We start from the raw sequence: 24,158 nt of genomic DNA, 5'->3' as shown, positions 1-24,158 counted from the left end.
AAGGTGCCCTTGTCAAGAGCGTTGCCGGGGAAATAAATAAATAATGGCGGGAGACGATGAATGCTCCGTCCGTTAAGGTACCAGGAAAATTAGTTAAGGGAATAGGGCTCGTGTGTTGCCTACTTAAACATAAAACCACCTCCTGGCCAAGGCGGCCGGGGGAACGGGCTCGGCGGCCGAGCGTTGCCTCCTGGGCGAGGGGGCCCGAGCCGGGCGCCCGAGCTCACCCATCGATTTTTAATCCGTCGCCAATTACGCTCGGTAAGTGGGTAATTTATTTGCCGGGTCCCTCCGGGATGTGCCGGGGACCAGCTCGCGGCGCGTTTAACGGCGTGGTTTGAATAGGGAGATATCTACCCCGGCCGTCCCACCGAGGGCACGTGGCTCCACGCGAGCATCCCGCGCGGCCGAGCGTGCCGACGCGCCCGGCGCGCGCTCGCGATGCCGGGAACGTCAGGGAGTTTTTGACCCGGCTCCTGCAATTTTACCCAAATCATTGACTCAGCCTGAAAGCGCTGCGACCCCACGAGCCGCAAACCCCCACGGAGAATTTGGGGGGGTGGGAGGGGTGGGCAGCGGTTTCTGTTTGAGAAGGGGACACGTGCAGACGACTCCTGCGCCCCGACTCTGCCGGGGTCCCCACGAGCAGCTCCGGGCAGGTAATTAGGTTGTTTGACAGACGAAGGGGCTGTCAGAGAGCGGCTGGCTGCCGCTCTGCCCGGCACGATGTCGGGACGTTCACGGCATGACGTCGGGACGTTCACGGCATGACGTCGGGACGTTCCCCCCCGGCCAGCCGGGCAGGGAGAGGCGAGACCGCGCTTGCTCTGCGCTCGGGTTTGGATGCCACCGGCGAAGGCAGCTCCTTTCAGGGGCTTCTCCACAAACCAACCTCCCCAGGGCAGCCCCCGCGATGCCACCCGTCGCCCCCCCCCCCCCGGGTGGCCCTTGTGTCCCCTTGCCCGGGTGGGGCAGCCGGGGGGGGACCTAGGACCTACCTCCTCGGCCCTCGCTGTCGGCCGGCTTCACCTGGATGGGGCGGTTCATCTGCAACACACAAGCGGGAACGGGCGGTCAGCGGTGCCGTGCCCCCCCGCGCCGAACCCCTCCGGCAGGATCGGGCCCCGGCCGTGGCGCAGGGGGCGGGGGAGCCGGGCAGGGCCCCGCAAGAACGGAGCCGGGGCTCGCGGCCACGCCGAAGCGGGGCTGCCGCGGGCGGCGCGCCGGCCCCGGGGACGCGGACCCGGTGCCGCAGGCGCCCGCCGGGCCGCCGGTGCCAGCCTTGGCCGCCTGCCCGCGTTCCTCGACCGCAAAGGACTGCAGAGGCGGCGGCGGCCGGCCCCGGCCCCTCCGGCAGCACCGCCGCCGCTCTCCTTTTCCTGATCCTCACCCAATTTTGGCCTCCTCCCGCGCGCCGCCGCTGCGTGTACCCCGCGGGTGTGACACGCGTGTGCAGCGGGACACGCCGGGCCGGCGCGCACGTCCCTGGCCCGCTGCCCCACCGAGCCAATTCTCCTCCATCCCCCTCCTTCCCCCCCCATCCCCTTTTAGCCGAAAAACGCTACAATTATGGCCGTTTCCACGGCAACAAGCATGCTTCCCCCGCGATGCTGCGGAGCCCAAACCATGTGCTCGATGGGGTCGTCACGGCAACGGCGGGATGTCACGCATGACGGGGCGGGTGTGCGCGCACACGTACGCGGTTCGAGCGCGCGCGGGGACAGCCGCGCACACGCGTGCCGGCGTCGCGCCCGCGCGGGTGCGTACCCCCGCCCCGGGGCTCCCCCCTGCCACACCTCTGGAGGGGGTCCCCAAATTTAGGGGGCGGGTGGGGTCAGCACCAGCCCGCCCCATCCCCTCGGAGGGAGGAAGAGGATGGTTAAGGAAGAAGAGGAGGGAGGTTTCCACAGCAACCGCCTCGTCTCCAGGGAAACGCGGGGAGAAATGTCAGCGCAGAGCCGGGGATGGTCCAGGGAGGGGACCAGGTCCACGGGGTGGCATCCGGCTGCCCTCGCCCCACCCATCGCGTCACCGGTCCCCCGAACCTCCACCCCAACCCCTGCACCGGGGCAGGGTTCAGCTCGCCCCAAACCCCGGCGGCTGTGACAGCACGGAGACCCGTGGGTCCACATCCCCCTCGTCCCCCGTATCCCTGCCATGTCCAGGAGGGGAGAACCTCATTTTTTGGGGGGTGGGAGGGCTGCTCCCCCCTCCACGGACCCGCCAGTCTCATTTACCAAGGCGATGGCCTTTGATGGAATAAATTTCCCGTGCCTGCTGCTGTACGTTTAACGTGATAAACCCGGCGAGTATGATTTAGAATAACATTTACGGAGCCGCAGAGTATCATTTTGATGTGTCTCCCGTCTCCGCTCGCCGGTTATTAAACTGTATTGATTCTCCGGGAGCGGCTGATGTTTATAAATGTCAGGCCGCGGGGACCGGCTAACCTACCCCAGGGCCACCGCGCCACACCGCACCGCGGAGAAAGGGGGTTTCAGCACCCCTGGCATCGCCCCGTGCCCACCCTGGGGCGCTCGGTGACCGCCCCACCGCCCCGCGCCGGATCCCGTGGCACAGGCGGACGACATGGTCCACAGAGTCACCTGGCCACCCTCCGCTGCCCAGCAGCCCTCCATCTACCCCCTGACCCCCAAACAGCCACCCACCCATCCATCTCCCCCGCCTCCGGACACCCATCCATCCATTCACCCATCCCCGACACCCACCGGACCACCCATCTCTACCTAAGATTCACCCATCAGTTCACCCATCCCCAACAGCACCCACACACCTGCCCGCGCATCCCCCAACTCCCACCCGTGTCCCTCCCACCCCTCTTCGCACACACTGAGGCACCCAGGGTCACAGGAGACCCTGTCTGGGGCGTCCCAGCACCCACCAGTCCCATCACCCGTGGGTGCCCCATGGAGCCCCCAGCTACCACACCCCATGGCCAAATCAGCGGTGTCACCACTGGTTGCTAAACCACCGCCTGACCCACTGGGCACGGTCACCCACCCAAATTCGGAGCCCCCCGACAGCCTGGGCACCGGGGAGAGCCCACCCATGGCGAATCCCTGCAGTGGGGGGCCACTTCTGGCCCTTGCTCCTTCCTCGGTGTCACCCTCCTCCTCGCGCCCAACAGCCGGAGGATCCGGCAGGCCACCACGCACCTGAATGAGCCGAGACGCGGGCGCCGGGTGACACTGGAGCAGTGGGCGCCCGCATCCCCCCGGGGGTCCCCAGGCAGCTGACACCCGGTGCAGGGAGACAGGCGCTTGGGTACGGGCAGCCACCCATCCCAGGAACACCCTGCCATCATGGGAACACCCTGCCCAAGCCCTGGGGGTGAACTCACAGTGAGGGGACACAGCCGGCCTGGGGACAGCCACACCACCGCACAACCCTGCACAAGCACACAACCGCCCTAGCACACCCCCACGCACAGCCACGCATCCCCTACAGCCACGCTCCTGCTCCTGCACACCCCTACGCACAACCGCAGACCCACACGCAGCATCCTCTGTGCACACCCACCCGCCCACAGCCCATCTCAGCCCCGCTCCTGCACAGCCGTACACCTACACAGCCGCACGCTTGCGCCCACGCAGCCCCACGCACAACCGTCCGTCTGTCCTAGCACGACTGCACACCCACGTGCAGCCGCGCACCCTCCCCAACCCAGCGCCTTGCACGCGACACCCCTACACCCACCCGCCCCGAGCCCGGAGTCCTCATGAGCACCCACCCACGCACAGCCGCACAACACCCACAGCACCCTCCCCACGCCTGTGGATCCCGCACAACCAGGGGCGCCCGCCCCAGGGTGCGCAGCCGGCACCGCCGCCCACACCAGGCAGGGACACGACGCCCCTTGCCTCAGTTTCCCCACTGCGGCAGCAGGACCCATAGTGGGACACCCGGCACATCCGGATGGCCCCGGGACCCCCCAGCAGCACCCACAGCCCGTCCCCACCACCGCCCACGCACACCTGAGCCCTGCGCACGCCCCCCCCACCAGGCACCCACGACGTGGGAGCCCATGCAACACCCGTACGCACACGCGCGCTCCCTGCTCACACTTGGTGTGCGCGCGCACGCACGTGCGCACACTTACACACCCACCAGCCCCTCCCCAGGGGCACCCCCCACGGCTGCCACCCCCCAGGCCCATGTACACCCACACCCCACCACCATCGTACGCACAATCGCTGGGTGCAAGCACACCATCAGCACCTGCTTACACACACACACACACAGGCAGAGCATCCGTGGGTGCAAATACATCCACTCCACCAACACCCACTCACACCCCGGGGGCCAAACCATACCCCCACCAACGCACACGCGCACCCCTGTGCCAGCCTCCCCGAGCACAGCCGCTTGCACACCTGCAACCAGACACACAACCCCGACACACACAAACCCAGGGTGGAAAAATACCCCCTCCAGCCAACACACGAACACACGAACTCATCCCTGGGGGCAGATACACCCTCCTCACCAACACCCCCTGCCAACACCCTCCCCATCCCTGGATGCAGATACACCCCCCCCGACAACGCACACACGCTCACAACCCCCATCCCTGCACGCAAATACACCCTCATCACCAACAACCGCCCTGCCAACACATGCACCCCATCCCTGGGTGCAGATACACCCCGCTCACCGACACCCCCCCACCCCGGGTGCAGATACACCCCGCTCACCGACATCCCCCCACCCCTGGGTGCAGATACACCCCGCTCACCGACACCCCCCCACCCCTGGGTGCAGATACACCCTGCTCACCGACACCCCCCCACCCCTGGGTGCATCCCATCACCACCCCCCCCGGCCTCATCGCTGCGTGCAGATACCCCTCGGGGTGCAGACCCCCCCTCCCTGGTTGCAAGCACCCCCACTCCCAAGCACCCCTCCCCGCGGATGCCCCAGCGCACACACAGGCTCCCGGGCCGGGCCGTGCCGGGCCGTGCCGGGCCGGGCCGTGCCGGGCCGGCGGCAGACAAAGGCGGGGCCCTACCTCGATGCAGAGGATCTTGGACCCGGCGGGCACCCACAGCACGGGCGGCCGCGGCCCGGGCGCCGGCACCTGCGGCAGCTGCATGGCCCGGCCCGGTTCGGCTCGGCTCGGCTCGGGCCGGCCCGACCCGGCTCCACCCGAGGCGGCTCGGCTCGGTCCGGCCCGATTCGGCTCGGCTCGGCTCGCGCAGCGGCGCGCGGGAGGCGGGGCGGGGGGAGGGACGGCCGCAGCCCCGCCGAGCCGAGCCGAGCCGAGCCGGGCCGGGCCGAGCCGAGGGGAGGGGCTGCGATGGGGACACGCCCCCTCTGCCGTCTGGGCACGCCCCCCCGCTGCGGGGGCGGGGCCTGGGCGGGGTGGGGGGACCCGGGGGTGTGAGCGCAGGTGGGGGGGTGCACAGCTATAGGGGCCGTGCACAGCTATAGGAGCCATGCACAGCTATAGGGGCTGCGCACAAGTGTGGGGGGGTGCACAGCTATAGGGGCTGCGCACAGCTATAGGGGCCGCGCACAAGCGTGGGGGGTGCACAGCTATAGAGGCCGTGCACAAGCACGGGTGGGTGTGCGCAGCTACAGGGGTGTGCGTACAAGCACACACGGGTGTGCACAAGCAGAGAGGGGTGTGCACGGGCACAGGGATGTGAGTATGAGCACACGGGCGTGCACAGCTATAGGGGCTGAGTACGAGCACACAAGGGTGTGCACAGGCACACACGAGCGTGCACAGGCAGAGAGGGGTGTGCACAGGCAGACGCGGGGGGGTGTAGGCACATGGGTGTATGAGCACGCAGGGGTGTACACAAGCGGGTGCGCACAAGCGGGTGTGCACAAGCACAGGGGTGTGCGCACACAGACGCCTGCCCAGCTGCGGCCGTGTGCCCCGGCGGATGCACACCCACGCACCGCTGCGTGCACACACTCACGGAGGGGCGCGCGCAGGCACGTGCCCACACAGGGACGCCCACGTGCAAGTGTGAGCTCACACACGCGGGCTGGTGCTCGGGTGAGAAGTGAGCAGCTACAGCAGCCGTACACCTCGCACACGCGCGTGCACACACGTGGGTGTGTGTGATGGCACGGGGACGTGGGCAAGCCCGCGCCCTGCAGGCAGGGCCTGACCCCACACCTCCTTGAGGCTGCCGAAGCGGGCTGTTAACTCTTAAACCTACTGACGCACAGCACCACCGCTGAGAGCGCGGCTCAGGAAGCCGCATCCCCGCGAACCTCGTCCCTCTCCGTCAGCTCCGCGCACCCGAGGCAGGGATTGATATTTACGGGCCCCGGCGCTTTCCCCAGCCAACCGGCGGCCCTATTGATTTTTATTTAGGTGAATAATTAAATATTTATTTTCACTTTGTTAAGCTCGGGAGGTCGGAGCCCACAGAAAGCGCAACAGCACGCGAGCGGCAGGAAAATCAATGCCTCGGTTTGCGGCCGCTGGAAGCTGCTCTTGCGCCGCGCTCCGAGCGGGTGTCACCGTCCCCCCGATCCCCCCCCAGCTCCCCCCGATCCCCCGGTGTCACTTACCCCTGGCAGCGTCTTCTGCTCGTGCAGGGCGCTCTGCGCCTTCAGGGCCGAGTCGCGGGCGCAGTAGGTGAGGAAGGCACAGCCTGCGGAGACGGGGAGACGGGATCAGTGTCCGGCCCGGCGCCACCGCAAAGCTCCGGGCGCGCGGCGAGCCGGCGGCGCGGCTAATACGGAGCTGGGGCTCCCCGGCACCCTGGCAGCGTGGCACCCGGCACCCCGGCACTGCCAGAGCTCAGCCCCAAAACGGCGTGAGAGATCTCGACACAAAAGAGATGGAGCAGCGGGATGAAGGAAGGAGCAAGGCAGGTGCAGGCAGCGAGTCTGGCAGCGCCAAGGCGTGCCGGCCCTGGGCTCCGGGGAAAGCCGCAGCCGAAGCCTTCCGGGAAGCAGATCTCCAGGCATCGAGGCCGCGCATCCCAGCTTGCCGCCACGCTTCTCCCGGCCCCCAGCATCCTCCTTGGGATGGGACTCGCGTGGCGAAGGCGCTCCGGCTCCTCCGACATCGCGGCGCTTCGGGAATTGGGAATACGCCTGGGGCGAGGTTTTCCCACGCTGACTCACGCTGCCGAGCCGTTCGCTCGCCCGAAGCTGGCGGCGACGAGCGATCCCCCAGGGACAGGGTCTAGTCCTCTCCCCTCCGTCTCTCCCGTTCCCGTGGGAGCATTCCCGGGTCCCCGGGCCGCCGCCACGCCGCTCCCTCCCCGAGGGCTCCCCCCCGATTTGCTGGGGTCACATCCAAAGGCGTCTGAAAGTGATATTAAAAACAGCAGCAAAACAGTTTCCCTTCAACAAAGTAAATATTTAATGAATAAAATTGACATTGATGCATTTTTAATATTGGCACAATTAAATCCGCCAGCTGATTAAGTATTAATAACTCTTAATAAGTAAAATCAGCGTGCCTGGGAGGAGAGGGAGCGTGGCAGCGGGGCGGGGGGACCCCGAGGGGTGGGGACGCCTCGGGGTGCTGGGGACATCTGCCCTCGCGGGGAGCAAGGAGAGATCCCCCCCCGGTTAAACATCATCCCGCCGCGCGTGGAAAGGGGAGGTCAAGTGCAGCGGCTCGCGTCAGTCCCGCTGCCATTTCCAGCGTTTACCATCCACAATCACGTTGGTTTCCTCCTCTCCGCTCTTTTTTCCCCCCCTTTTTTTTTCCCCTTTTCCCCTGCAGGTGACAATGCGGACAATGCCCAGTCGTTCCGGAGAAGTTCGGAGGGCTGGACTGGGAGCGATCCCGCTCCAGAGGCTCGCCAGGAGGAAGGATGCCGTCCAAATTAGAGGAGTGGCCACAATTAAATCGCACGGCTGGGCCGCGGCGGTTGAAGCCTGCGCTGGAGGAAGCGCCGAGGAGGGCCAGCAGGGTGCGAATCCCATTTTTTGGGGCACGCAAGCAGCTTTGGAGGCGCCTGGAGACATTTTGGAGGCTGCGGTGCCGAGAACGATGGGATCCGGGCGGTTGCCCCACGGTGCCGACGTGGTGGTATCCGCAAGCGCCAAGTTTCGGCTTCCCAGAAAGCTTCGGCGAAGCGGGCGCTGCCTGCGGCACGGGGGCTCGGCGGCAGCGTGCGGGGGAGCGTGAGATCCCGTCCGGGTGACACCCGGGGTGCCCTGACCCCGCTCCAGCGCCGCGGACCCCCGGCTCATGGGTGGAGGATTCCGTAAAGAACTTGGCGGCGCACGCGTGAGCCCCTCGGCGCAACGCTGCTCGGGGTGCCGGGTGCTCTGCGCCCCGTGCCGGGGTGCGACGTCGGTCCTGCTGGGTCACAGGGGCCCGGGGCCCGGCGCAGGCAGGGGAACGGGCAGGTGGGTGCCTCTGTTTCAGGGGTGGTCCAACTCCAGGGGTGCCCAAACCTCACGTGGGTGCCCCGACGCCAGACAGCTGCCCTCAACCCAGGCGGGTGCCCTCAACATCCCTGGGGTGCTCTGACCCCAGGGGTGCCCCCGAGCCCGTCGGCACCTGCCCTAACCCCAGGTGGGTGCCCCCACCTCAGGCAGGTATCCCCATCCCACGGGTGCCTCTGCCTCGGGGGTACCCCAATCTTAGGGGTGCCGCATACCAGGATTCCTCATACCAGGGTGCCCCCACCTCAGGAGTACCTTCACCTCAGGGGTGCCCCCACCTCAGGGGTGCCCCATACCAGACTGACCATACCAGGGTGACTCATATTGGGGTGCCCCCACCTCAGGGGTACCTTCACATCAGAGACGCCCCATATTGGGGTGCCCCACACAGAGGCGACACATGCCAGAGTACCTCCACCTCAGGGGTACCCCATTGCCCCACCTGAGGCATACTTCCACCTCGGGGTGCCCCACCTTAAGGGTGCCCCCAACACAGGGGTACCTTCATGTCAGGGTTATCCCCCACCTCATGGGTACCTCGAGATCAAGGATACCTCCACCTCAGGGGTGCCCCATACTTGGGTGCCCCACCTCAGAGGTGCCACACCTCAGGGGTACATCACCTCAGGGGTACCCCGTACCAGGGTGCCCCACCTCATGGGTACTTCCAGGTCAGGCATGTCCCACCTCAGGGTGCCCCAGACTTGGGTTCCCTCACCTCAGGGCATCCCACCTCAGGGATACCCCTATCTCAGGGCCTCCACCTCAGGGCATCCCACTTCAGGGTGTCTCACCTCAGGGGTGCCCCATACCTCGTGTGACACCTCAGGGGTGCCCCACCTCAGGGCGTCCCACCTGAGGGGTACCCGCGCCTCCGGACGCCCCGCCTGGTCGCGCCCCGCCGGCGGGCGCGGAGCCCCCCGTACCTTTGTGCATGCCGGTGAAGCGATCCTTGAGCACGGTGAGCTCGTAGATCCGGCCGAACTCCTCGAAGAGCGGCTTGAGGTCGCTCTCCTCCAGGTTACGCGGGATCTGCCCCACGAAGAGCTTGATGGCGTCGTGATCCTTCATGGCGATGGCGCCGGGCGGGCGGCTCAGCCCGTTCACCCGGCCGCTGTTCGCGGTGCTGAACGCCGCCCCCGCCTCCGCCGCCGCCGCCGCCACGCCGCTGCCCGCCGCGGCCATGGCCCGCTCCGCCGCCGCCGCCGCCGCTGCGGGAGGCGCCCGCCGCCCCGCCCCGCCCCGCCCCGTTCGGCACCGCTGTTCGGCGCCGTTCGGCACCGTTCGGAACCGCTCGGCTCGACCCGGGCCTCTCTGCTCGCAAACCGGCCCCCCCCCTCCCTCCCTCCCTCCCCCCCCCCCCCGCGCGCGCGGCCGCCAGCGGCCTGGTGACGTCAGCCTGCTGGCCCCAGCGAGACGCAAGACATTAGCATAATGAGGGAGCGGCGTCCAATCAGGAGGGGCGGCTGGCAGCGGCGCGGGGTACCCCGGCTCCGCCCACTACTGCCCCCTGCCGGGCTGACCCCGCACCCCTTCGTCCCCCGTCACCCTCGGGCCTCCATCACCCCCCCGGCACGTCACCCCTCGGCACCCCCCGCCCCCCGGGGCAGGGCTGGCCAAGGGGCCGAGCAGCCGGCCTGCCTTCTCCCCGGCGGCCCTCGATAGGTTCCAGAGTTAACACCCACCAGCCGTCGCCTTAGCGCGGGGTTTAAACACACAGAAAAGGCTCAAAAGGGACGATTTTGGCACTTTGCTGCATTTTCCACCTCGATGGCCCCCACGCCGCCCCGGGGTCCCCGGGGGGAGGGGAAGTGCTTCCCCCTTGCACCCCCCCCCCCCGAAAAATCTGTAATTAGACCCAACAGCTTTAATAACTGGTGCGGTTTTTAATTAATTACTCCCAGAGCAGCAGCCGGGCTGCGGGTGCCCGGCTTCCCCGGCACGCTGCCACGCGTGTGCGAGCGTGCGTGAGCGTGGGTGTGCACGTGCAGGAGTGCGCACGTCTAAGCAAGCAGGGGCAAACACAGCGCGTCCCAGTAAAACCCACTGGCCGGGCCCAGGGCGGGCACCCGTGAGTGGGTTTGGGGGGCGCGGAGCGTAAGCCTGCCGAAAGCTGGGGGCTCGGCGGCTGCTCTTCGCCGCCGCTCGGCTTTATTTTTAAACCCGTTGGCCCCCCGAGCGATTCACACGCTGCCTGTTCTCCTCTGCTCCCCGGCGAGTTTTACGCCACCGAAACAGACGTTCTGGAAGGAACGCGCGGCGCGGCGCAGCACGGCGGGGGAAAGCGGGGCGCTCCCGGCCTTCGCGAGGGCGAAAATGCTGCCAAGCCGCCCCCCGCCCCGAGATGGTGGTTTTGGGGTGACGCTGGCGCAGACCCCCTGGGAAGGGAGGGAGCCTTGCGGGCTCGCGCACCCAGCCGCGGGTGGAAAGGAGTCCTGACCCTCTTCCCCTGTGCCTGGACACCCCCTCCGGAGCGCGGCTGCGGGAAGAGCCAGGCAGAAGCGGCCGCGCAGAGATGGAGCAGAGGTTCCAGCACGTCAAAGGAAGATGGACGCAACACCCCGGCTGGCCCCGAAACGCGAAGAGGGAAGGAAGGCAGACGCCCCTCGTGGCTTTTAGCACATTTTAAATCAGCGCCCTGAGGTCTAAAGCGCTGGAGGACACCGGCACGGACCAGAAGGTGAAGCTCCTGCTCTACAAATACCCAAAGCGCTTGCGCTGTAGGGCAACACTTCCCAAAGCTGACCCCAAAAGCTGTCGTGGGCACGCTGGGTGGCATCAGCGGGGACGTGGGTGCTGGGGCTGGAGCGCAGAGGAGCGGTACCCTGGTCCTCATGGGGACGAGAAGCTTCCGCAAAGCTTCAGCCGATCAGCGTTCGCTCGCGCCAGGCCCGGGGGGGAGGAAGGAGCACGGATTAGAGCAGCTTTTCGGAGCTCTTCAGGACTTGACAGCACATCAAACCCCAGCAAAAGGAAGCAGCTATTATTATTTCGGGCTTCTGGGTTGCTCAATTTAAGGGAATTGCCGTGGGCAGATGGGCAATCCTGGCTCGCTCCACTCAGCCTTAAACACAAGACCGGGAGAGTATTTACAACCAAAACGACAGCAAAAAGGGACACGCATTCCCCACGGAGAGTTGGAGGAAGCAGAGGAGCATCTTCACCAGGGAAGCAGGGCAGAAGAAGGAAGCCCTTCCATTCCCACCCAGAGTAGGAGGAAAAAATATCCCCCTTTCTCCCAAATCTGCTCGGGGGCAGCTGGGCTTCACAATCTTTTATTCCCTGCCTTTAAGATTTATCACCTAGGAGGAGGGTAAAGAAATGCAAGACTCAACAAGTTCTGAATATTTTTAATTCCAAGTTAATTCAATATTTTTAAATTAAAGTTCAATGGTAAAAGGTTTCCAGCCAGAACAGCAGAACTCACACATGTAAGACCAAGACACATGTACAACAGTCCCATCAGCCAGGATTCCTCCCCGGGAGATTCCCTACTTTAAGCTGAACATGGTTTCTCACGTGGCAACCCCAACCAAAGGATGAGAACCACAACTGTCCCAGCTCCCCGGGACAGCAGCACCCACCAGGCTCTTCTCCAAGGAAAATGCTATCCAAACCCAACCCGCCTCAGATGCAGAGCTGAGCTCCTCACTCCAAGGACAACAGAGCAGGAGAAGGATGGATCAGTGGGTTTGAGGTCTCCTTGGAGAGGCTTCAGGGTGTTTTCTTCTCAGGAGAAGCCAGAGGAGGAGGTGGCAGCGTCTACAGAGATGGTGGCTTGCAGGCAAACCTGCTGCCTGGACATAGGGGCAGAGAGAGAAAGGAGACAAAGACAGGACCAACACAACACTGACCGCTGGTGCATGGACAGCCACAGAAGCAAAACCAAGGTGGGGGTGTCACCATGCAGGAAGATCCTGGCACATTTGACCTCCCGCCACATCCAGGTATGGATGGAGGGAGGTCAAGGTGAAGACTGGAGGAGCCCACACCTTCTCGTCACCTTCTCTCTGCAGGGATGGAGTCTGCAAGAGCAGCAGAGACTAAACGCGGTTTGTCCAACTGAGCAGGCACGCAGCGAGCTCCGGAGCCACCAGATGAGGCACAGCCAGATGCTCCTCCACCAGCATCTCCGGAGCAAGCCCTACCCATCTCCTGCTAGCAATAACCCTTGCACGGACTCCCAAGCCCCAGCTAAGCATGGAGAGGCACCTTTTTCCTCTTTAAATCTATAAATAAATGACCCCAAAGAAATAAAAGTAGAAAAAGCAGCAAAGAGTGCACACTAAGGGGAAAAAAAAAGTTCATTGCAACAAAGCACAAGCAGAAGCTGGGGACGGGGAGGTGTCCCTCTGCCAAGCCAGCGGCTTTTGAGAGCGAGGGATCAACTCCTCCTGCGTGCACAACGACCAAGGGCAGCAGGACTCTCCCTTCAAAACCCGTCAAATTCGTTTTCACAGTATCCTACGAAGAGAGGCTGCGCCTGGACACCGCGCCTGGAAAGAGAGCAGAGACCGCGTTACACGGAGGGCACAGGCAGAGCCCACGGTCAGGTCCGAGTGGTCAGAGGAGCGCAGGGTGGCCATCGGTGCCCCGTTTCAGGTGCAACAAGGAGGGAGCGGCTTTCATCCTGCACTTACAGACTCAGTTTTTTGCTCACGTGTGGGAGCACGGGGTACAGGCAGGTTTTCTGGGGGAAGCTGGTGCTGCAGGAAGGGTGGCAATAGCTGACGGGTCCCCCTTCCTCAGCACAAAACCCTCGGCAGAGCCACCAGCCCATGCTGGCAGCAGGGGCTCGCTTCCAGCGCTGTACAAAGCAAGCTCTGCCCACGCACAGGCAGGAGAAAAGCTCAGGACTTCCCATACAAACGGGTCATTTTGCATCCAGGGAAAGCCCACTTCACCCTCACCACCCTCCCCGGGATTGTGCCCCAGAGAGGGTGGCCTTTGTGCTATCCCCCTGAGCCGGCATCCAGCTGCGAGGAGGGACGGTTACCCGAGAAGCTTGCAGCGGAAGTCGGCCAGCCGCACGTAGGCATCTTGCAGGTCCCTGACGGTCGCGTTACTCCACAGTCTTTCGGCTACAGCTCCAGCTCTTGGCCTTGAGGAACGAGGGAGAGAGGCAGTCAGGTCGGGAGGGGCTTTGAAAGCTTCTCGCACAAAGCCCTCAGCTCCCAAATGCTTTCCCGACCAAAGTCCTTCAACACACATAGACACGCGGCTTCTGTATACCAAAAAACCCATTAGGCACATGCGACAGGACAGAGACCAGCATTAAACACATACTGGTTGCAGCAGCAGCAGGTTACAGCCGTGCAAACCCTCATTTAAGCCTCAGTGAAGCCATTACCAGCACAGAGGCGCTGCCAGGGGACAGGGACAAGCGCCACGTGCAGATAAAAACTGCAGCGTTCGGTGCACGTCGCTCTGTGCTGATGGAAAAAAGGGCCCGAGCCCTGCCCCACACGACTCGAGCTAACCTCCCCACGGCTTCCCTTACCAGAGCCTGGGGACCAGGTTAGTGACGTCCACATATTCACCCCACATGCATGCCTCTCCGCCGATCACCCGATCCTTCTGCTCAGGGCTGCCTGCCAGAGGACACAGCATTCAGGTGATGGGCTGCTGTAAGGTAACGGGGTGACTTATCACCCTGCCCACAGAGGCACCTCTAACAGCGGTGAGTGGCTCAGCTATGGAGGCGATAACTTGCCCTTCTGAAAGCCCCCACTTCAAACCCTGGGCTTGGGGAGAGCAGCGCTGTTTTCTGCCAGCAGCAAGGGAACGGGACATAACACATGAACCAAGGACACGGTCACTCAAGCACCTTCACACCAGCAGCGAGAACGGATTTGTGAGATAGGCAGCCCTGGTGCTACCTCCGAGTGACAAGTCAGCTGCCATATGGGACAAGGACACAAGGAACACACCTTCGAACTTCAAGGGCTCCACCTGGTAGGCTGCCATCCAGTCCTGCCCGTAGGAGATGCGGTTGAGGTACCACGGGGCGGAGAGCAGCGCCCGGTAGCCAGCCTTGGTGACATTTGCCATCTCCTCCATGTATGGCGTGGAGTTCTCCTTCCACACGTGGATGATGGTGTCTGGCCTCACCTGAAGAGCACACGTGAGCCCCGTGCGCAGGAACAGCGTGGCAACAAGAGCACCACCTCCCCTCACAAGCAGAGTGCCCTGACCCGTCCACAGCTACAAACATCCCCAAAGGGAAACAGAGGCAGACTTTGGCTTGACTTTTGAGCCACTTCCCATCTGGTTTGTAGAAGCAATAGAGGGAGGGATAAGCCCATGTGCAGTGTCCTGGACAGGGTTAAAACCTGCCTCTTGTGGGTGTATATACAAGAAACTGGAGGGAAGAGACCATTGAGCACACTGTGGCAAAGCCACCATGAGGGCAGCTCACTGGCACCACCATCAATCCCACTCCCATGACAGAATACCCCCTGCCAGCCTCAGCACGGCACCCCCAGAGCACACCGGTGTGGCTGGCTGGGCTGCTGGCACTCTTCGCCCCAGCACAGGCGTTCAGGAAAGCAGGCGGCTCTCACCTTCACTCCGTTGTCAAACACCTCCTGCCACACAATATAACCTTTGCCGAGGGAAGAGATGATGTCAAGAAGCCTGGAGTGGAAAAAGTACTGAGTTTTGGGTCATCCTAACTACACTCCCCTCTCTTTGCTGGTTGCATACACCGATATTCCCAACACCCACAGCAGGACATGAAGGTACTTCTGAAGAAGGGAGAAAGCACGGCCCCTTATGTGGCTTCTTTCTCCTCAGCCCCAGGCTTTTTTGTCATCAATCTCCCAATACAACGCAGCGAGGCTATTTCCTTTGGGGTCAGGGAGACATGCCCAAATGGACGTTCTGCTGAAAAGGAGATCTGGTATCCCCAAGACAGCAGAAGACATTTGTGCTGGTCACATACTGCAGCTGTAGGCCCAGGATGCAACCGTCCTTACCTCTGGATGTAGAACGACTCCAATTTTTTGTAATCTTCACCAAAGCCCATCTCCTTCATGAAAGCACGAATTTTTGGATTGGATTTCCTGTGTGCCAGAGAAACCCAAGCTGTGGAGTAAGGCCAAGACGTGGCCAAGTCCTTCCCACATTGGTCCAAGGCTAGCCCCAGCATTTCAAGAGCTGTGGCTGCACCAGCACCAGCGGCTTCCCACAACCAGCATCACCACAAGCACAGAAACCCCAGGCACCAACATACAGAGCCTGGGGGGGCAGGACACCAAAGATCTGCAGACGATCATGACCAAAAAGCAATGGGCTGGGACTCCAGTCCCAGGTAACTTCCCCCCCAGACTGATCTCAGACTCACCAGCACGTAAAGTCCACCTCATCGCCACCGAGGTGAAGAAAGAAGTCTGGAAACACAGCGCTGACCTCTTGAAACAAACTGGTCACAAACTGGTAGGTGCTGTTAAGGATGGGGTTGATGGGCCCATACGTCCCAGAAGGATCTTTGCCCAAGTAGCAGGGAGTCAGGAGGCCCGGAGCACCTGGGTTGTAACAAAGACAGGACAGTGAGGAAGGGGCTAAATGTGGCCACATCACTCCGTACAACCCCCCTGGACCCTCCTCAGCATGGCCCAGGGCCTGCCAGGGGACCTAAGACCCAGGCATGGTGCACAAGCCATAAACACAGCAGCAGAAAAATGATCTCTGGCTCAGGAAGCTTGACCTGACAGGGAGTGTTCTGCACTCCTGTTGTACTCCCCCCACGCACATCCACTGCTGCCCCAAACACGTGTTCCCAGGTGAGATCAGCAGGGCTTTTAGGCTGGACACCCCTTCTTCCCCGCCTGCAACAGCTACCATGAGGATGGGACACAGACACACCAAATCCTTGCAGCATGCTACAGCTTCCACCCTTCCCAGGTTTCCCCTTGGTATCTCTCATGGTGGGCCCCACTGCTTTTTTGGGGAGATTCCTATGGGAAACCACACATAGAGCTGCTGGGGAAAGATAATGCCAGTGCAGAACCCAGCACCCTCTCCCAGCTCCACGAACCTGCTGCAGACGGGGAGCTGGGGGCAGCCACAGTTTTGGCTGTGACCACACGCACAGGGTGCGGGCCACGGCATTGGAAGGAGAGAGAAAGACAAGGCAACATTTCCCCGGAGCTTCTTGCACTTCCAGAAAGGGAAGAGGCAGCACTTACAGTCCTTCGAGCAGAGAATGGTGTGTCAGGACTGGGGTACAGCTGAGCAGAGCAAGGAAGCTTGGTCAGCTGTACCCCCAGTTAAACCCAAAATCCTTGCAATACCCACGATGTTGGTTTTGGCAGAGCAGATGTTCCCCCAAAAAATCACCCAGCTTGGACCCAAGAAGAGATGGAAATGTTTTCCCTTCGGATTTTGTTCCGGAAGTTGGACCATTGGGTTCTCCTTCCCCTAGATGCTGGTTTGTTCCTCCTCAAAGCTAGCCCGTGGGACACGGCTGCCCACACCCGGATTTTGGGATCCAGATACCCTTCCTCCCTGCGGTACAACTACAACTCTCTTGAGAGCAGCAGCAAGCAGGGTTTTGCTCCTCACCTGGACCCCAGGAGAGGGTGTGCCCAGGAGTGTCGAACTCTACGATGACTCTGATGCCACGCAGCCGGGCATACTCGATCACTGTCTTCACATCACTAGCTGTGTACACGTGGGTCATGGCATTGAAGGCTCCCTGGGGGGAACATGGGAAATCTCGGCATCTTGCTCAGGTGCCAAGGGAAGGATCTGCTCACCCTGGGCTGGAGGCTACACGGTGATCGGGGTGGGTTACCTGCTTGCTGAGCTCTGGGAAGGTGAAGCTCTCATAGGGGAAAGATGGGTCGTCCACAATGTGCCAGTGAAACACATTGAACTTGTTGTAAGCCATGACATCCTAGGAAGGAACAGCAACAATGATGAACATGCCCCGTCCGTTCTGAAAGGTCACCCAGCTTGCCACACAAAGGGGACAAGGGCCCTGTGCTCCAGAAGGACAAGGCAGAGTCTCTAAACGCTCCCCAGGATCCAAGAAGGATTTGGACACCTCTCTTCAAACACATCAGCACCACAAAGAGCTGCAGAAGGCCAGCAGTACTTCTGCTCACAACGTGATCCCTGTTCTCCCTATAACTGAGCCCATGGTGGACACCTGGAAGTTTAATTCTGCTTGGGATGAACACAAAACCACCACCCACCTTTGTCTAACGTGGCTGGGAAGCAGTGAGTGTTTTCCCTTTTCTCAGAAACAACCCAGCCTTGGAAAGTAATCTGGATTGCAGGAATCCAAGATGCCCCAGGGTTTTCTTCCTTATCCTATTTACAAAGGGAGCTGAGAAATCACCCATAAGAGGCAGCTGTGAGTTACATCGGGAGCACACACAGCCATGGGCACTGGGAAGGATCTACAGCACGGAAGCATTTTTCCATGATGCACATCTGTATATTAAGAATTGAGGTCATGCTACCATCCCACCCCAGCCTGCTGCTTCATCTAGGGACAAGCAAACTGGTTTTCTTCAAAAAGCCTAGGTTTGACAAGCTCTTCCTCAATGAGATGTAGACGCAGTGACCTACAAGTTAGCTCCTAGGATCTTTGGAAAGGAGCAACACAAAAAAAAACATAAAGCCCTGTAGGCCACGCAAGGAGACCTCAGTTCTTGCAGAGGAAGGGACACCCAACTAAACCAACTAAACCACCTCGTCTCCCAGCACAGGCACCCTACCAAAGTTTCCAGGATGGCTCTCAGAGGCAGGTAGTGACGAGAAGTGTCCAGCAACAGTCCCCGGTGAGGGAAGCGCGGAAAGTCCACGATTTCTGTCTTGTTGATGTAGTACTGCACGCAGAGAACACCAGGAAGAAAGTGAGCAGGGCTTTGGGCAACACAGTCATTAGCCCGAGACAACCAGGGTCACCTTTGTCCCCAGGGCTGGCAGGACGAGGAGGGGTACCCTCACTGCCCTGAGTGCAAGTTAGCCAGAAAGAGCTGCAACGCTGTCCCCGCTCAGAAGTGGGGATCTGGCTCGATTCATGAATCTCTACTCGGCCCTTGGAGAGGCTGTGCTGCGCCGCTGGTACCCCCCTCATCCCGAGCATCCCGGCAATCCTCAGCCTGTCCCCATGGAGGCAGGAGCATTATGGAGAGCTGACTGTCCCCAGGAGATGAAGCCAGGACTCACCGTGCCGTTCTCATCTCTCCCAACGAGCTGGCTGAACGTTTCCAGGCCTGCAGGAAAACCACACATAGTCCGTTTCTCATCACGCAGTCCCCCAAAGGAACAGAGCTCAATTAACAAATAAGTCTATGGAAAGAGAGAGGCAGAGACATCCCCACAGGCCTGAGGCAGGGAGAGCGGGAATGCCCTGCACAAAGCACACCTCACCTCTGAGCGCTCCCCAGACGGCATCCGCGGAGAGCAGCAAGGAGCCTTCCGAGACAGACAGCTTATCTGAAACACAGCATCGGAGGTGGCATTAGGTCCTGCGCTCCATCACGCACTGCCACGGGCCACGACAGCCCCAGCAACAGGGCTGCAGCAGCACCAGGCACAGGTTTTGATATAGGACTACACCCTGGGATCCCAGAGAAACGATTTTTCGATTTTTTATTTGTTTGTTTTGTTTCAAACCTCTCCCACGGCTTTATCAGCATCCTCAGGTAAGTTGCTCCCTCCCTGCCCCAGTTTCTGATTAATACAGTGAGGATTTCTGCCTCCCTAAAATTGGGGGTGAGTGCTGCACAGTGCCATTTCCAACTGATGGGCACAGAAACAGCCACACACCCGCTCCAGTCACTCCCTCCCGCTCCCAACCTCAACACTTACAACTCTCTTTGGAGTCCAGGCTGGGAAACCCATCGCAGCCTGGTGTGGCAACAAAGATGAGGAGCTGAGTGCAGGGCATCCCCCAGGGCGGCTCATTCTCTGCAAAGGACACAGATCACAGACATCAACGCCATCCTGGCTCTTTTCCCTGCTTCCAGTCCACTGCTGTCCTCCCAGCCCATCTAGCGATGGAGGAGCGTGAGTGTGTGGACTTTTAACACATGTGGCAGAAATGGGCACCCCCTCCTTCACCCCAGAGCAGGTACAGGGGTGTTCCAGCGGGGGCTTCTTTCAACACAGGCAACCAGGAGCACATGAGCTGATCCCAACCTTCAGCACAGAGAAGGTCTGCTGGTGAGGAAACCCCCAGGGAAGGCTTCACAGTGGAAGCTTAAAGGAGCACACAAAGGAGGAGAGACATCAGAGTAGGGTCTAGCAGCAGCTCCCAAGGCTTTGGCACCAGCCCCTGCTCTTCGCAACAGCCATGACTACTCAAATCTTCTCCAGGGGGGTGAAGCGCTTCATGTTTCCAAACTCTCCCAGCCCTGGGGAAAAAAGCACGCTCCCAAGAGCTCTGCTACCCTACCCGCATTTCTTACAAAGGGTAAAGAAACCCTGTAAAAAAGGGTGGAGAATGAAGCCGAGCATACTGCAGAGCTGGGCTGAGTTGGAGGCCACCAAAAGGTCTTGCCCAGCACAGAAAGGCTCCTGACCGACTTCACCGCCTGCAGAGCAGGCCCCAGGCACACAGTGGCTGGAAAAATACACCCAGTCACATTCAGACCCCAGGCAGGAGCTCTGGCCGTGCTTCCCTATCTGAAGGGGCACTTCCAAGGATGCACAGCCCCAAGCCCTCACTGGAGTCGCTCCCCCAACTCCAAAGCAAGGTGTTCAGCCTTCACCAAAACGCATGGGTCTACTCACAGCAGTCTCTGGCCAGGAGGAGCATGGGTTAGCAGGGTGAGACCCTGCAAAGGCCAAGGTCCATGCCTACACCCCCCAGGCATCCCCAGGAACAGCCAATGCTGAATACAGTCACTAAAAAATATAAAAGCTTGGCTTTGAATGAGCTTGGTCAGAAGCCGGGCACCAAGCAGACTTCAGAGAGACCATGGCACCACCAGTGTTCAGGTGAAATGCAGAGAGCCCGTGCTCAAAAGCTCGGAGGAGCCAGAACCCCCAGATTTCTCCATGAGGGAATGGCGAAACCTCCACAGACAGAAGGGAAGTGGCTGGAAGATAGCCCTCTGTTTTGAGCTCTCCTCTCGGCTACAATGAGCCGGTAGCCAAGGCAACCTCGCAGATGCACGAGCTGGCGTGCCAGCATAGCAAAGACCCGCTCCCTCTGCTCGGCAAGACGGCAGCTCACCAGGGACAGCCACTCTCGAGCCTGGGGACACGGGAAATACTCATTCTGTTGAGAAGCCTCGACAGAATCGGTCCCACCACCATGCACCACGTGTAAACCCGCCCAGGGAGACACTGCCAAACCCAAACACGGCTTCCTTGGCCAAGGAGCAGGCAGGCACCACCACCATCACACCTAGAAGGCAATGCAGATGGGCGCAGCAGGGATCAGCGACCCATCAACCACAAAGGCTGAAGTTCATGGTTCAAAAGAGCACTGTGAAGGCACACGTCAAGTTAATTACAGTCACGGACTGGAAGACAAGGACAATAACACAATGACTGCAGCAGGTTAGCAGCAGTAGGACATCAGGGATGGAGGGTCCTGGCTTGAGTTCCATGCAGGGTCCTGGGTCTCTCCGAGAATTGTTTTGGAGCTGCTCAGCTAGAGGACAAGGGAAGAGCGGCAAGGGAAATCCCCATTAGAAGTAAGGAAAAATACATTCTTCACCTTGAGGGTGGTCAAACACTTCAGCAAGGGCTCAGTTCTCCATCCTCGCAAATACCACAATTTCCGCTGGACAAAGCCCTGAGAAGCTTGACCCAAAAGCTTGACCCAAAGCTGGCTCCAACTCCAGGTTTGGCGCTATCTTGAGCAGGGGCTTTGACCAGAGACCTCCATACATCCCTCCTAACTTAAATTAGTCTCTGTTTTCATGCTTGAAGTGCAGGATGAATGCAGAGTTTGGACATAATCTAGCTTGCTTGTTAAACTGACATAGCAGCTTTCTAAAACATTCAGAAAATGGTTTCTGCCATTTATTTCCTCTATTAATAGCAACTATTTCCTTCCATCCACGGTTCCCGCTGCCTGTTCTTACTAACCACCCATGTGGAAAAAAAGAAAAAGGAAGGGAAAGGGGGGGGAAAGCCTTAAAGTTAATAGTGTAGTTTGAGCATCATAAAGCAGGGCGTACAGAAAGCGATGAGTATGAGCTCAATCTCGTGATCACATGAAGTTGCTCCAAGTGATGTGATGATCATATTTCCCCTCTTGAGAGGAACAGGAAAACATGAATATTAATATCAGCTGGTTTAAGTTTAGTTCCTAGCAGCAAAAAAGAAACAAGAGGAGTCTTCTCAGCTTCCAAATCAAAATTTATTTCTATTGCTACTCACAACAGTTGAGGAAATAAAATAAGCCAAACGGTTCTTCTCTGTGTTTCAAACTTGCCTTTGTCAAAGCATGATGCGCTTGAGATGAAGCAGAGTGGCTTCCAACACCACTACCTTTCTCTGCTTTGATCAGCAGCGACAGAGTTCACATTGACATTTAAAACACTCAGAGGCAGAGTTACTAGCTCTGATGTTTTGATGAATGAAGCATTTCATATTCCCCAGATATAGAGCTTCAGGCTGCCGCAGACCCACGCAGGCACTGAGCATCCATGCGTGCCGGCTCCCCAGCCTGTGTTTTTGCCTCTGTGAAGGCAGCCAAGGGAATTTCCTGCATTTCATCCCAGAAATGCAACGGGCGCTATCACGAAGAAGTCAGGGTGCAAGAAACCTTTAAAACCTATCCCAAATCAAGCCCAGGCCCTCAAAGCTTTTGCCTTTCCTCATCTTACCCTACAATTTCAGGATGAATCCAAGAGCTACTACCTCTCTGCCAGAGAAGCCACGCAGTCTCGGGATGCTTAGCAGCAAAACTTCGGCAGAAGACGTACTTGGAAGAAAAACACACGAAGCAACAAGAGTCTTTCCTCAAGGCAAAGCTTCACACTGGACACCAAGAGCTGCTAGAAACGGGAAGAACAAAGACTTGAGAAAAACCCTGAAGCTGGAACGATTGCAACACCGGCAGCAGCTCTCCCTGCAGTTGCAAGAAAAGGAAGCAAAAAGAAGCGCTGGGGAGCTGAAACACGATCTGGAGGAGATAAAAAATAAGATAGGAGCAAACTCTTCACAGCAAGAGCCTAAGTCCTTGAAAGAAATGCAAGACAACTAATGCTCACTGTGCCAAACAGGATGAGATTTTATTTTAAAACGTGTATGCCACCGGCATCGCCCTCCACGTACGAGCGCAACGCTGCCCTTCGCTTGTGAGACTCAATTCAAGCCTCCGCGCCATCAGACTGCGGCCACCATCCCACCTCGCCACCAGCCTCCAAGGAACTGAGGAAATAAGGGGCTTAAAAAGCAGATCGCCACACAAAACCCGTAGTCTGACCCCAAAAATAAACGAGGGTTTGGTTTTGTGGTTGGTTTTTGGTTTTGTTTTGGGTTTGTTTTTTTTTTTTTAAGAATAAAGCCACACGTGAAAGGGTCGACCGCCCTTCCAGCGGCCCCGCGTGTGGAGGCCGCAGAGCCCCCCGCCCCGCCGGCAGCCCCCGCCCCGCCTCACCGGTCGGGCTGGCGGCGGCGAAGAGCAGCGCCCGGTACCGCTGGAAAGCCGCCTCCAGCACGGCGCAGCCCGGCCCCACGGCGGAGCCGGCGGCGTAGGCGAAGCTGAAGCGGCGGGGAGGCAGCGGGCAACGGCCGCCGCCCGGCGGGGAGCGCTCGGCCTGAGGCTGCGGCCACACGGCGACCGCCGGCTCCAGCACCGCCGCCAGCAGCAGCAGCACCAGCGCCCGCCCCGCCGCCATGTCGCGCCCCGCAGCCTGAGGGAGGGGGCGGCGCCGCCCGCCGCGGGAGGGACGCCCGCGAAATGGCAGCTCGGCCCCGCGGGGCCGGGCCGGAGCCGGGCAGCCGGGCCCGCCTACCCCGGGGCTGCCCGCCGCCAGCGGGCCCCCAGCGCCCTCGCAGCCCCCTCCGGCGGCGGGCAGCCCCTCCGCCCTCACCGCAAAGCCGCCGGGGCAGGGGGGGCGGTGTGTGTGTGCGCGCCTTGGCCCAAGCAAGCGCCTCTTTACTTTTAAATAAATCCACAAAACCCTCAAGGAGGGTCATGTCTTCCCTAGCCATCAAAATCCAGCGCCTCTCCGCCTTGCTCTGTCCCCCCCGGGGAGTCTCAGCAGCCTGACTTGGGGTTTGAGGAGAAGAATAACGCCTAAAACCTCTTTCAGCTGCACCACTTTTCCAGCTGGTGTGACTGAACATGCCCATGCTTTGGATCCACCGTGGGTTTTGGCATCTTTTGTCAGTACCGTGCATTTTTACGAATCATGCTGAATGTAAATCATCCCTTGCGCGGGTTTCTAGGGGTATTCTATAGGTGGCGGCCAAAATATTGGTTGGCTTGTGCAAAAAAAAGGGCTTTATCCCATGGTGGAGCCTCATGCCGAAGCATTGCAGAGATGCTCTGCACAGAGGGTTTGGCTTTTGCAAGGAAACCCTCAACCTCAGCTGAGCCCTTTATTTTGCCTCCTCCCTCTTAGCTCTGCATTCCTCAGCAATCCCCAAGTCAAATAAGGACTTTCAAGCCCAGCTCTTACCCATCTAATTGCCAGCACAACCCTTCCAGCTCCTACATGGGAACCAACTCCATCAAATAATTAAAAAAACTTTTATCCCAGCCCTCCTGAGCAAGCAGTGAAGCCACCAGAAAACTCAGAGCTACCAGGAGTGTTGAGAGGCACAGAGAGCAAGCAAGA

At 60.3% G+C, this 24,158-nt stretch overlaps 2 protein-coding genes across 2 annotated transcripts in view; both read right to left on the bottom strand.

Moving 5' to 3' along the window:
• The window catches only part of CELF6 (CUGBP Elav-like family member 6), a 13,286-nt gene extending 3,680 nt beyond the window's left edge, over positions 1 to 9,606 (bottom strand). Inside the window, exons 1-4 of the mRNA XM_082005320.1 lie at positions 9,321 to 9,606; positions 6,553 to 6,635; positions 999 to 1,047; positions 545 to 582 (exon numbers count right to left, since the gene is read on the bottom strand). Of these exons, the coding sequence (XP_081861446.1) occupies positions 545 to 582; positions 999 to 1,047; positions 6,553 to 6,635; positions 9,321 to 9,579 (429 nt within the window). The 5' untranslated portion in view covers positions 9,580 to 9,606. The remainder of the gene's footprint in view (positions 1 to 544; positions 583 to 998; positions 1,048 to 6,552; positions 6,636 to 9,320) is intronic.
• Positions 9,607 to 12,826: 3,220 nt separating this feature from the next.
• Positions 12,827 to 23,381, bottom strand: HEXA (hexosaminidase subunit alpha; the record flags this gene model as incomplete). Its single annotated transcript, XM_082005190.1, has 14 exons — positions 22,973 to 23,381; positions 19,222 to 19,320; positions 18,781 to 18,846; positions 18,577 to 18,623; positions 18,123 to 18,233; positions 17,192 to 17,293; positions 16,960 to 17,092; positions 15,740 to 15,920; positions 15,372 to 15,458; positions 14,958 to 15,030; positions 14,325 to 14,505; positions 13,895 to 13,985; positions 13,391 to 13,495; positions 12,827 to 12,890 (listed from the first exon to the last, which is right to left on the bottom strand). The coding sequence occupies exons 1-14, from the start codon at positions 23,211 to 23,213 to the stop codon at positions 12,827 to 12,829; spliced, it is 1,581 nt and encodes a 526-aa protein (XP_081861316.1). The 5' UTR covers positions 23,214 to 23,381.
• Positions 23,382 to 24,158: the final 777 nt, after the last annotated feature.

The sequence above is a fragment of the Phaethon aethereus genome (assembly GCF_964289735.1).
Source record: "Phaethon aethereus genome assembly, chromosome: 12".
NCBI lineage: Eukaryota > Metazoa > Chordata > Aves > Phaethontiformes > Phaethontidae > Phaethon > Phaethon aethereus.
This window is presented reverse-complemented; position numbering and strand designations above follow the sequence as displayed.